General features: G+C 39.3%; 1 protein-coding gene across 1 annotated transcript in view; it reads right to left on the reverse strand.

The window, feature by feature from the left end:
* Positions 1-328: 328 nt before the first annotated feature.
* TRPM8 (transient receptor potential cation channel subfamily M member 8) overlaps positions 329-14336 on the reverse strand; it is a 70902-nt gene continuing 56894 nt past the window's right edge. Inside the window, exons 21-25 of the mRNA XM_016227669.3 lie at positions 12785-12975; positions 10450-10549; positions 5420-5453; positions 3833-3923; positions 329-505 (exon numbers count right to left, since the gene is read on the reverse strand). Coding sequence (XP_016083155.1) covers positions 3873-3923; positions 5420-5453; positions 10450-10549; positions 12785-12975 — 376 coding nt within the window. The 3' untranslated portion in view covers positions 329-505; positions 3833-3872. The remainder of the gene's footprint in view (positions 506-3832; positions 3924-5419; positions 5454-10449; positions 10550-12784; positions 12976-14336) is intronic.

The raw sequence follows: 14336 nt of genomic DNA on the forward strand, positions 1-14336 counted from the left end.
AGAGGAAATGATACAGCAGACAGATATAGAATGGAAAATACCTTCCCTGTCCCTGTCTCTCCTGCTTTTCTTGCATTGCATATGGAGAAAGAGAGAGGGAGAGAGAGAGAGATGGAAAGACACAGATAGACATACAAAGCTGACTTGGGATTTGAAGTTGTTTCCGCTGATGGTAAAACTTTACAAGTGTGTGCCCATGTGGTGGATAAAACTGATGCATGATTGACAATCACATCTACAATGTGTATGTGCAAAAATTGTTCCTAAAGATGGTGTTATCTGCAGTGCCAGATATTTCATGTATAAAAATAAAGGAACAGGCTGAACATTTTGAGATGTCAAAACATGAGTGATTTAAAACTCTTACCCATAACATAGAACGTACAACATTCTCACTAATAATATACCAAGATTTTAACTCTCTTCTTGGATGGTGAATGGTGAATGTTTCCAGGATCTTTCACAGGTGATGGTCACCAAAGGATTTCCTTTTAGTAATTAGAACCTGTATTAAGAAGGAAAAAGGGCATTTTTAGAATGAATTTTTCAATTCCTTCAAATTAGACTTCACTTTTCCATTACTGGCTGTTGAGCTGGACTCCATCCAATAATTTAATCTATTTGTTGCTGATAAACCTTTGTTGAGAGCAAGGATTGTGTCTCTTCTACTCTATTGTACTCTCCCAAACAGTACAATGCTCTGCACAGAGGAGGTGCTCAATGAATACCATTGATTGATTGATAAAAGGTAATAGGATGCCTAGGATATCATTTGACAACCAACTCCCCTTTCAGTCAGGAAAATGAAGCTTCACCTTAAATCGCTTGTACAGTATCCATCTAATTTACCCTAAGGATAAAGGGTAAAGGATGGGTCACATGCAAAAATGCAACCATCATCAACAGGCCTATAGAAGACAATATAAGGGAAATGGAACCAATTTCAACAAAATAAGCAAAAACCAAGGTTTCCTGAGGCTGAAAAATTAGCCAATTCAAGAGATAACGTTTGAAATGCATTCTGTTAAAAATTGGCAAAGCAGAATAACTTGTATGGTAGACATTTATTTTCTCAACGCATCAATAAATACCATTTAAAATATTTTAAGATTCTTTTGTCCTAAGGATTTCATCAATATGGTTGCTAGTGTTATGTAAAAATGCTAAGCTTATTTCATATTTAGGAACTATACTCAAGTAAAGTTCTTTCTTTTGGGGGATGCTATCCTGCTAGCATCCACATGTAAGCTCCTTATGGACAGGAAATGAGTTGCTAATTCTATTGTATTGTTCTTTCCCAAGTGCTTAGGACAGTTCTTTGCATATAGTTAGATGTCATTAAATAAGATTGATTTTCCAAACACAATGTTGTATAGCCCATTGGAACTCCCAGTTGAATTTTTAAAGAGAGATACTAGGAGCATGCCAGTCTTTCTAAAGAAATCACTTCAGAATCTACAAAGTACCTGATTTTCCAATAGATGTTTCCTTTCATCTTCCTGAGTAGGACAAGCAAGTGATACTTATCCTGGCTATTTGTGTGCATTGACCCTCAAAAAAGCACCCAGAATGTTAATTAGGGTTTGTTAATTGGGAGGCAGACTGAAGAGAAATCAGATAGTGTCTAATACAAGACAACTAATTTTGTCCTGCCTGCTGATCTCCAGGGCCTATTGAAAATTAATATTTTATATTAAATGTATGCTCTTAAAGAATAATTTGTGCATTTCAAAAACCGAACAAAATTTGGGAATTTTTGTCAATCAATGGGGATTTCTTTCATTCTCTCATTCATGAAGGCATACAATCAGGCATTCTCCCATTTTGCTTTTTTAGGATATGTAATTCCCCAAATTTAGTAAGACTAGCTTTCTTCTGTCCCCTTGCCAGAAGTTCCTCTTTGGACTCTTTCATCATCATCCCAGAAAAAAGAAAGGTATCAGTGCTTTAATTCTACTAAGCACCCTCTGTTGAAAGTTATCTCTCTGGGAGACTATCAGATTCTTTTCCTGTCCTGAAACCCAAACGCCTGAGTGGTTTCAATGGAAGCAAAAGGAAAGAAAAAAAAAGCAAATGAGCATGAGCCTCTCTTTTTTTTTTTTATCTAATAGCTTTCCCAACTAGAGGGATAAAACACCTTGGAGAAGTAGGGTTGTTATAACAATACCTTATAGGTCTCTAACTTTTATTTCCTAAAGCACTCTCATACCATTGTCTCATATTTATAATAATAATTATTATGGTATTTAAGTTCTTTCTATGTGCTAAGCACTGTTCTAAACACTGGAGTAGATACAAAAGAAGATACAGAGAAGCAGCGTGGCTCAGTGGAAAGAGCACGGGCTTTGGAGTCAGAGGTCATGGGTTCAAATCCCAGCTCGGCCATTTGTCAGCTGTGTGACTTTGGGCAAGTCACTTCACTTCTCGGTGCCTGTTACCTCATCTGTAAAATGGGGATTAAGACTGTGAGCCCCATGTGGGACAACCTGATTCCCTGTGTCTACCCCAGTGCCTAGAACAGTGCTCGGCACATAGTAAGCGCTTAACAAATACCAACATTATTACAAGATAATCAGGTTGGACACGATCTCTGTCCCAAATGGGGCTCATAGTCTTAATTCCCATTTTACAGATGAGGCACAGAGAAGTTAAGTGACTTGCCCAAGGTCAAATAGCAGACAACTGATGGAGCCAGGATTAAAACCCAAGTCCTCTGACCCCCAAACCCATGTTCCTGCCACTCGGCCATACTGATTTCCTTTGGGATAGAAGACCAATAATATATGAATGAGAAATTAAATGACTTATCCAAAGTCACCCAGCAAATCAACCAGTGGTATTTATTGAACACTTATTGTATGCAGAGCACTGTACTAAGTACTTGGGAGAGTACAACTGAGTTGGCAAGCGTATTCCTTGCCCCAAAGAGAGCTTAAGTGCAGAGGGCATGGCAAAGGCAGACTAGATCCCAGCCTATTGATGTACAAAACTAAATTTTCATCCAATTCCTCCCTCCCCCAGTTTTTATTTTCTGTTCCATTTTTTAAAATGTTCTCCTTGATTTCAAAAAAGAAAAATAGGTTAACCTGTTGGAGATTATTTCTCTAATTTCTAGTTCCTCAGTAAATTACTGGGAGACCCATGGCAAGAGCTTCAAAAAACCAGGGGGTAATTAAATCAAAGGCCATAGACTCTAGTACATTACTAATTGAAAAGCTGAAATAAGGCACAGTTATTTCTCAGTCAGTAGATTTGACATAGATGCAGAATTTCCATTCATTTTAGTTCCTTCAGACAGTGCACTTAGCCTTTGCAAAATGCAAAGTGGCACCACATCTCTATCTAAAGCACTGGTGGGGCTGAGTCTTCCTTCTAACTTTCTAACCTCGTTTGCTTGCTGGTCTTGCTGACACATTCCAAACAAACAGGCTGAATTACTCAACAATTTCTGTGGATTTTCAGGGGCTGTGTATGGTAGCTGAAACTTTTTTGCACAAACTAAGGAAAAAATTGATAAATAATGTATTTTTTCTATCTTTTGTCTGAGGAACTCAGAACATACCTGGACTGGATAATTCTACCAGAAATAAAAACAGTACTCCACAGGCTTGAAAAAGTGAATGCAGCCTTCACAAGCAGCTAACCTTCAATCATGGAGTAGAACAGACTTTGGAAGAATAATCCTTTGGACTACAAACTATCATTAGGAAAGATACTTTCTCCCATACTGCATACTCTACTTATTTTAGGACATGGTTTACAAAGTCGAAAGAAATTTAGCAGGTATAGCTTCATGTGAGATGTCAGACTTAAAAATATTACAGTAACTCACCAAACTAGAATTAGCTTTTTTTCTAGATTTCCATATGATTTTATTTGATTTTATTAGCAATTTCTTTCAGGAGGCCTTTGAGATCATTCAACTTGGAAAAGGAAAAAAGGAAATTCATATTAATTTGTAGAAACCAAACTTTCATCTCCTAGAATCACACTCACACTATTGAGAAGAATAAACATGCAATAAACTGTATCAGTACAAAGCACAATTCAGTTATTCTGGAATGACTGTTATATAAGAACAGTAATGTATACAATATCCACAGACTCAATTCATGCACTGTTGCTTACTTTGTGGATGCAGGTTGTTAACAAGTAATTATTAGCTAACTCAGGTAATAGGACAAACTGCTGATTTGGAATGCAATGGTAATATTTAATTTCATATGCAAGTAATAAAAGGCAAAACAATGAAAAAACCCTAAAAATGAGCATGCCAAAAATGAGTGTCAGTGATTTTTAAAAGATGTAATAAAAGACCTCTATACATAATTCAGTTAAGCAGGATGGATGAGTCTTATTTTAAGTTATTATGTTTATATATTATGCACTTAATATTATAGCATATCACTAATATGATTTCCACATAATTAGCTTTCCAAGAACGGCTTTTTGGCCCATATTAACTGTAATATGTGGGCTTCTTTCCATCCATGGTTTTTTTCCACAACATTATTTAAAGAGAACAAGGTCAAACAGGAATTTGATGTTATGATCTGGATATATCATATTGTAAGTTACAACACAAAACTATGATTCAGCTTGCCCTGGCAAATAAACTTTTCTCATTGTCTCTGTCAAATATAAAGTAAACTCTCAAATGTCCTTGATAAGAAGGAACAGGTATAGCAGAGATAACTGAAATCTTTCGGTAGCCCAAATATCATCACCACTGTGGAAGAACAGTCTAACCATTAAGAAAAACTGAACAAAATTGGAAGAATTAAAGTATAAAGTTTTCTGATAGGAGGTCACTAAGGATTTCTAAATATTGCACAATAAATGATTCATTGATCCAAATCTGATTAAATCAGGTAAACTTAATTATAACACCTTGATTTTGTAAAGCACTTATTTTCCCAAAGCAATTTCAAAGCAAGTATCCAAGTTTATTCTCACAAATTCTTGTGAGTTAGAGAGACCTTAATAAATTCATATCCTAGTTTAATTCTTCTACTCAGAGGCTTTCATTAAATGGTTTGGTGATTTATGATGGTAATGAAGTCCATCACTTGTACTTGCAATTTAGTGCTATATTTACATAAGGCAACAATCTGCAGAGGTGGATTACTGGGAATGACAAAAAAAAAAAAAAAGTTGAGAAGTTGTTCTACTCTGGATTGTCCTGATCAGCCCTGACTAATATTTCAGGAAAATGTGCTAAATAGAACAGTCTGGCCAGAGTTGCATTTGTGAAGGTAGGGACAGGACTATTCTGAGTTTGGAAATGGGAGCAGAGAAACATAGACTTTCTAAACTATAGAATTATTTTTTAGCCTGATAGCATTTCTCAAAATCTCAGATGGCGATTAAAGCAAGGATTAAAAGCTACACATGCTGCCAGTAATAACTGAAACAGTACCTTCATATCCAGTTGTCTAAACCGATGCCTTACTCTGAAAAGAGATGAAAAATATCAGAAAAGCAATTTAACTCAATTTTATGGGCATGCTGCTGAGTGACTAGCTGGAGTCAACAGTGCATTTGACCACTAAAAGCCCTTTCTTTCTCATTTGCTCCTTTGGGTTAAACAGAGTGTTTTATTTGGCAAAATAAAGTCCATTACCTCCTGCATCACTACCTTATTAGAGCTGGAAAACCTAAATATCATTACCACTGGTGGAGGGAAGATGGGGAAGGAGTGGGGAGGCTGACTCATACTAACTGCACTGTGGACAGGGAATATGTCTGTTGTATTATTGTAGTGTACTCTCCCAAGCGCTTAGTACAGTGCTCTGCACACAGTAAGAATTCAATAAAAACAATTGGCTGACTGACTAGATCAAAGAGGAAGAAGGACAGGGGAAGATTCCCAACCGTTGAATGATAGAGGCAAGTGCTTCAAACTTTGAAATTATCCTTGGAACTCAGTTCAACTTGACTATCTGGACGGCTGGCTGTGTATGAGAAGTCTGAATTGTCCTTATGAGTCCTCACTAGTGTCAGTTTTAACTGTCAGGAGGATGTCATAACCCGATAAACCCTTGTGGAACAAGCAGGGTGAACTACAGCTCAGAGCACTGGATGGAAACATCAAGACACAAACTCTATTCAGCAACAGAAAGTCCGAACAAAATATCAGGAAGCGAAAGCCTAACTCTGAATGTAAACCAATCACTGGTGATTTTCAATAAATGGATTAATAACAGTTCCCATGATTGACAAAGCACGGTTGGTAAAACAAAGGCTTAAGGGTCCTTTAGACTGCAAACTTCCTGTGGACAGGGAATACATATGCCAAATGTCATAATGTACTCTCCCAAGCACTTAGTAGAGTGCTGTGCACACACTAAGTCCTCAACAAATACCACTGATTAAGGGCAGGTGCAGCTAGGCACAGTTGGGTTCCTTTCAAACGATGAAATTCAAGAAGGTTCTGGGGAAAAAGAACATTCTGATCATGTTATTTATATGTTGCTCAAGCCAAATTAAAATGAGTCACCATTTAAATTCATTGCTACAGCAGTGTTACACACCACCCTGCACTCAGAATGCATTGTGCTTCTGCATTTCTTTTGTCGCCAGACTACTTGTTTTGTTTTGTTCTGTTTTGCTTTGCTGTCTCCCCCATTTAGACTGTGAGCCTGTTATTGGGCAGGGATTGTCTAATTCTGTTGCCTAATTCTACATTCCAAGCATTTAGTACAGTACTCTGCACATAGTAAGTGCTCAACAAATACAATTGAATGAATTACAGAATCCACAGGTCATTTACTCTGCGCAGGAAATATAACTGTGGTGGTTCGAAGTTCTCTGTCACCTTATGTCTAGTAGAATATTTAGTTCTTTATGAAAACTAGTGAACTGGTCCCGCTGTCAGGAAACTCAAGTCTGTCCCTGTGCTAGGGATAGCAAGCCAGCCTGCCATTCCAAGTGGGTGTCTCTGACATCAGTCAGCATCAATCACTGCCACCAGAACAAACGAGCAAACAAAACCCAAACTGCAGTTATTCAAAAACAATATTCTGTGGGAGCCAAAATGGAGTATGAAAAACCAAGTGTGGATTTTTAAAACTACATTAGACTGTAAGCTCATTGTAGGCAGGGAATGTGCCTGTTATATTGTACTCTCTCAAGTACTTAGTTCAGCTCTCTGCACATTATAAATGTTCAATATATACCATTGATGACAATAATGACCAGAAAGGGATTATATCAAATAGAAAGATCTGAAGGGCAGATTATTTTGTCCATGACCTGCATAGCAAATCCTATAAGTATCCTTTCAAATTATATAGAGCCTTTCCAAGAATCTGTCAGTTCAAGTTGCACACACAAGTTCTGATATCACCTTCAAGCCCAGACATGCTGTCTAGGTCTAAGGGAGAGGAGAAGGAAATTTTGCTTGAAGTGGCTATCAAAGGCTCAGCCTGTGGCATAGCATAGTTTCACTGGCATGCCCTTGTCATATCAGGGGCAACTTAAAACCAGTAGTTAAGGTATCTACTGCATTGTTCTCTCTCTAATAATAATAATAATTGTGGTATTTGTTAAGCACTTACTATGTGCAAAGCACTGTTCTAAGCGCTGGGGGATACAAGGTGATCAGGTTGTCCGACGTGGTGCTCACAGTTGTTTTTTTTTTAGCGCCTAGGTCAGTGCTCAGCACAGTGTAAGTGCTCAATAAATACCACTGACTGATCGATCAACTCCCACAGTTAGAAGCCCCTACCTCCAACAAACTCCCTAATTTTTGGATTAGAAATGTCCACTTTTCAGTGACTCTAAGGCCCCCAACAACTTTACACCAACCACTTCAGAGCCCTCTCTAAGCTTTAGCTTCAGGCCAGATTCAGAGTTAAGAAAGATGGGGTTTGAGTCAGACGGAATTTGAGGGAGAGGAGTGGATTAAATGAGATTATAAGGAAGTGAAGGAAGAACAACATGGGGCTGTTTGAGGGGAAGGGAAGAAATGGGTAATGCTGTAAGAAAATCAATACTCTAGTCACCTTAGACAGGCCAGGGACTAATGCGGAGCAGGGCCTGAAGTCATTAAAGAGGAAAGGGGACAGAGATGATGGAAGGGTAAAGGAGAGAAAGGGCATAAGGGAAAGGAGTAAAGAGAAGAGTTTCTGCAGTGCCTCTTTCTGTCACCACCGAGATTACCCAAGTGACAGCAACTGATCCAAGATTATTCACTCATTCATTAGTATTTATTGAGCGCTTACTATGTGCAGAACACTGTACTAAGCACCTGGAATGTACAATTCGGCAACAGATACAGTCCCTGCCCATTGACGGGCTTACAGTATAACTGGGGGAGACAGACAGGCAAAAACAATAGCAATAAATAGAATCAAGGGGATGTACATCTCATTACAAAATAAATAGGGTAATGAAAATATATACAATTGAGCGAACGAGCACAGTGCTGAGGGTAGGGGAAGGGAGAGGGGGAGGAGTAGAGGGAAAGGGGGGAAAAGAGGGCTTAGCTGAGGAGAAGTGAAGGGGGTTTGAGGGGGAGCAGAGGGAGGAGAGGGAAAAGGGGAAGCTCAATCTGGGAAGGCCTCTTGGAGGAAGTTAGCTCTAAGTAGGATTTTGAAGAGGGGAAGAGAATTAGTTTGGCGGAGGTGAGGAGGGAGGGCATTCCAGGACAGCAGGAGGATGTGGCCCAGGGGTTGACAGCGGCATAGGCGAGACCGAGGGATGGTGAGGAGGTGGGCGGCAGAGGAATGGAGCGTGCGGGGTGGGCAGTAGAAAGAGAGAAGGGAGGAGAGGTAGGAGGGGGCAAGGTGATGGAGAGCCTTGAAACCTAGAGTGAGAAGTTTTTGTTTTGTGCAGAGGTTTATAGGCAACCACTGGAGGTTTTTAAGAAGGGGAGTGACATGCCCAGAGCATTTCTGCAGGAAGAGGAGCCGGGCAGCAGAATGAAGAATAGACTGGAGCGGGGAGAGACAGGAGGAAGGGAGATTAGAGAGAAGGCTGACACAATAATCCAGCCGGCATATTATGAGAGCCTGTAACAGTAAGATAGCCGTTTGGGTGGAGAGGAAAGGGTGGATCTTGGCGATATGGGCTCTTACTAATCTAAAAAATCTGGGTGTTCAAAGCTTGTTCTCTGTCTGATTTAGACTGAGCCCCATGTGAGATGAGGAGCGTATCCAACATTATTATCTTGACTCTATCCTAGTGCTCAGTATTGTATTTGGCACTCAGTAAGAGCTTGACAAATACCACAGTGGTTATTATTACTGCTTTTTGATGATGGTGAAGGGCAGTAGCCCCAGATCTGCACCTGAGCCCTGAGGGGTCCAGCCCCAAGCTGTCATTATCTCAGACTTAGACTTACCAGCAAGCATATAATTTGAAACCTTGGACCCATGGACCTAGAATTTACCAGAGGCTGCAGTCAGCCTCCCTCACTTCTGCTCTCTTCTGCCCCGTCCCCATATGTCCCTTCCCATTGGCTGAGATATGTAAGATGGCCCCATTTTTCCCTTTGGACTTTTTGAGGCACAAATTTGCCTCCAAGAGCCAGATGTGAGATGTGGCAGAGACCATGAAATTTCAGTACTGCCTCACCTAAATCAAAACATCTGGTCATGTTCTATTGGAAATAAAGTGTGTTTAACAGAAAAGAAGGGCAAGATTTGGGGAAAGGGAGATTGCATTTATTTGGAGGTGGGGAAGGTGGTTTATTAAATACAAGATTGGCTCAATTTGGGAAAGACCTGACATTTATAAACACCAGCAACTAGCCAATTATGCATTTACTTTGAGGAATATCAATATTTGCTGTGAGAATAAAAACAAATGCTGAATCCATTCATTTTACAGTCAAAGGAATTTCTGCAAGGAGGTAGAGCAATCTTTTAAAAGTTGGTGCACAGTTCTGGTCTTGTGCTGATTTTTGAGGGTAATATAGCTGTTGTTTGGGGCTGCCTATCCAAAGAACTAAAACTATCAAGGAAGAATATTGAGGACAGGCCTGCAGATAGAACTAGGTGTGTGTTCTATGACAGAATTGGTCATCTGTGGCAAACCCATGACAGATTAATCAACCAGCCTCTCTCAAATAGTTGTGGGGTCTGGATAACGCCAGAATGTGACTTTCCTATTCTGTGGCTTGTGACCACAGTTGGAAGTATTGTTCTGCTTTATGTCTTCCATTCCAAATAGATCATCATCATTTGTTCCTGCTCATCTAGAAGGCCTACTGCCTGGGCCACCCCATGCTGGTCTTTTGCCAAGAAGATAGTGGAGGAACAGAGTAATGGTTGCTTTCAAACTCCTTCACCATTGATCTCTGTCAAACCTTCAAAGAATTGGCTGAGTAATATCCTCTTGATCTCCTTCTGAAGGTTCTCATTATGGGGTTTGTGCAAATAAGTTCAACCTGCTAAAAGTATAAAGGGCAAGTCTATCAAAGCAGAGAGAAAAAAGATGACATACTCTTCCGTTGAGTCGTTTGCTTTGGTATTGATTTTGACAAGGTAATTTTCCTTCATGACAGCCTCCCAGGACAGAGTCTCATTGTCTTCATTCTTGAAACCTTGGAATATTAAGAAAGAGTCATTAGGATGATGTCATTTACTTCTTTGAAATAATAATAATAATAATTGTGGTATTTGTTAAGTGCTTACTATGTACCAGGCACTGTACTAAGCGTTAGGTTAGATACAAGCAAATTGATCTGGACACAATCCCTGTCCCACATGGGCCTCTCAGTCTTAATCCCCATTTTATAGTCGACTTACCTGAAGCACAGAGAAGTGAAGTGATTTGCCTAAGGTCACACAGCAGACAAGTAGAACCAGGATTAGAACCCAGTCCTTTCTAACACCCACTCCCATGCTCAACCACTAGACGATGCTGCTTCCTCCTTGGCTTCCTTGTCTCTTAATATGCAAAAATAAACCCAGCCACTAGTAATTTTAAGCTACTTTTTTCATAGTGAACTTCGGGTCTCCTACTGTATTTTGAATGCTATTGAATAGTGACAAGTCAAATACAAATCATGAAATACTGATAAGCTTTCTTATGGCAATAATCAGGATAAAGAGGGAAACAAATTTTTACTTAAAACATAAATTTAATCCAGCACTCATTTTTGTGACTTGAAAGGGTAATTTACTTGATTTCTTGATTTAAGAGTTTTTTTATTACACATTTTTCTTTCTGTCCTAATGTTTGCACATGAAACTAAATGACCAGACCAACACATAAAGTTCCTATTAAACAAAGGAAATGGCAAATCTTTCCTCTGAGCTTGATCTTTCAAGATTTCTAATTCAATTTCCAAATTAACTCAGAAAGTTTAGAGAGGCAGCTATACTGCTGGACAGGAAAATGTAATGACAATGAATCTGTGAGTGTGAATAGTCAATGTCTTAATTGTAGGCTGATTTAAACCTGTAGACATCAATGTTATCCACAAAACATATACATACATTGTTTTTTAGCAACTCCTCTCTTTTCGCATTGTATCAGTGTCTTAATGGGGTTAACAGTCTCTCATCATTAATCATAATTGAGTGCATGGAAGTTAAATTAAGCCAAAATAATTATACCAGCATCTCTTGCCAGATACACATACATACACACACATATGGAACAAGCTTGAATTGTATAAAACTTCAACCAGAAAGACAACAGTATCACAACAAAGGAGAAAAACTAGTCAACAAGATTCTTCAACTTAATAGTGTGAAGAAATTCTTACTCCAATAGCAGAGGATTTGTGTCAACAGCAAATATAGTAATAATTGCAGTATTAAATGTAGTTTGAGGGTTAAATGTCTTTGCAAATCTTATTCCAGAGGATCTTGGTCCACTCTACCCTGTTATAAAATGGTTCAAAAACATCTAGGAAATCAGAAAAATTGAGCAATCACAAGCAAAACTGATTAAAAAATCAGGACTCCTTGCTTTTGTGCTTTGTCAGAATTCCAGATGGATTTCTTATCTGGTCCAGTTCAATTTCATCCCTCCTAATGTCTTTTCTGAGGAAGAACTTTTACCTTTGTATATGATAAAACATAGACAAAAGATAATATATATGTCTGAAAACTCTGCTGCTGTATGTGGCAAATGCATTTCCATCCTAAAGTGATAAGCCTAACTTCTCTAAAAGACAACATAGTCTAGCAGGATAAATTTCCTTATATTGTAAATTAATTTGTAAGTCACAAAAATAAGCAATTTGAGCCTGTGGGAGGGTGATAGAGGCAGGTTGACAAGCATCTTCACTACATCAGACGGAGCACTCTAGCTCAAAAAGCAGTGTTCTCTAGTGGATAGAGCAGGGACTGGGAGTCAGAAGAACCTGTGTCCTAATCCGGGTTCCACCACTCCAGCTGCATGACCTTGGGCAAGTCACTTAATTTCTCTGGGCTTCAATTCCCACATCTATAAATTGGGGATTAAAACTGTGAGCCCCGTGGAAGACATGGAATGTGTCCAACCTAATCAGCTTGCAGCTAATGCAGTTCTCAGTACAGTGCTTGGCACATAGTAAGAGCACAAATACCATTAAAAAAAAACACTTATTTTAAAATTCTTCTAAAATGCAAATGTGTCAGGGTGTAAGAGTAAATAAGTGTTTGAGTGAGAGGGTTGAGAAGAAGAATCTTACGAAAATTCCTTCCAACTACTGAAATCCACAAGGTGAGCACCATGTCAGGAATCATTTCTGGGAGTTGGTGGGATTTTTACAGTGGGAAGATTGACCCGTTAATCGTGTCCTCCATCAATACTAAAAGACCGATAGACACATATGTATACTTACAACATGCAGATGGCTCTTTGTGATCTGTCTTGCAGCAACACTTGAAAAGTTTTTTCACCACCATGTAGAAGTAAGCAAAAACCACAAAGGGAAATGGAATATTCAACCGACTGCAGTATTCCTGGATCAGAAAATACCTTTGGAATTTCCACACTTGGTCATTATTTTCTTGCACAGTTCCCACGGTATAACTATAAATGAAAATCACAAAACAGAAGCTTTAGGTATCTGAGAGATCATCAATACTCATTTTTGGAAAAAAAACAATAACAATGATAGATTATATTTAAAAGTACAAAGGGAAGGAGGAGTTGGTGTCAGTAAATTTGACAACGTGTTGTGCCACTGTGCTTTTCAGAGGTGCCGAGTTACAACATAGCCATTCATTCATTCAATAGTATTTATTGAGTGCTTACTATGCGCAGAGCACTGTACTAAGCACTTGGAAGGTACAATTTGGCAACAGATAGAGACAATCCCTGACCAGTGACGGGCTCACAGCTATCCAGATATTAAGTTTTCTGACTGTATGAAATACCCTTTATTTCAAAACACTTCCTTTAGAAGTCTTTTGATTTCTGGAAATGGATATAAAACATTGCCCTTTAGTGTATATACCAAGGTAAATAGTTAAATCCTTTAGTCAGAAACTGGCAATCCACTCTAGACTTAAATATCTGTATCCTGTTCTCTGTTTAGCTGACCTTTGAGGGCAGAATTTATGCCTATAGAGGGTGATGAAAGGGTGGAGGCAGAATATATTCTTGTTATTTGGTTTGTAAAATGAAGAGAACTATATGACAGTGAGCTAGCAAGTAGCAGCCAGCCAGACACAGACACACAACTGGATGGAGGACAATCAAATAGGTGGTGTAATCACACCTATTGTTCAAACACACCTTAACCCCCTGTTTATATACCTGTCTGATTTAGTAGTACACCCAGCTTTTCACTTTAATATCAATCCTTAATCCCCATTTTACAGATGAGGTTACTGAGGTTCAGAGAAGTTAAGTGACGTGCCCAAGGTCACACAGTAGATAAATGGCAGAGCCGGGATTAGAATCCAGGTCCTTCTGACTTCCGGGCCTGGGCTCTATCCACTAGCCCATGCTACTTTTTCCAACTCCCTGTTCCTTGCCCATCCTTGACTGCATTCCTTCTCCAAGTTCTCTACTCCTCACCCCAGGATTGGGGGTTGCTGGGATCAAGGGAGGGAAAGGGTTAAGGATGGTCAGAATTTGGGACAGTTGGCAGTCAGGGTGAGGGAAGGAATCCCAGCATGGGCCTGGGAGTCAGAAGGTCATGGGTTCTAATTCCAGCTCTGCCACTTCTCTGCTGTGTGACCTTGGGCAAGTCACTTCACTTCTCTGTGCCTCAGTTACCTCATCCATAAAAAGGGGATTGAGAGTGTGAGCCCCACAGGGGACAGGGACTTTGTCCAACCCAATTTGCTTGTACCCACCCCAGAGCTAAGTACAGTGCCTGGCACATAGTAAGTGCTTAACAAATACCGTAATAATTATTATTAATAATAATAATAATCAGGTTT

This window comes from Ornithorhynchus anatinus, chromosome 7 (assembly GCF_004115215.2).
Source record: "Ornithorhynchus anatinus isolate Pmale09 chromosome 7, mOrnAna1.pri.v4, whole genome shotgun sequence".
Taxonomy (NCBI): domain Eukaryota; kingdom Metazoa; phylum Chordata; class Mammalia; order Monotremata; family Ornithorhynchidae; genus Ornithorhynchus; species Ornithorhynchus anatinus.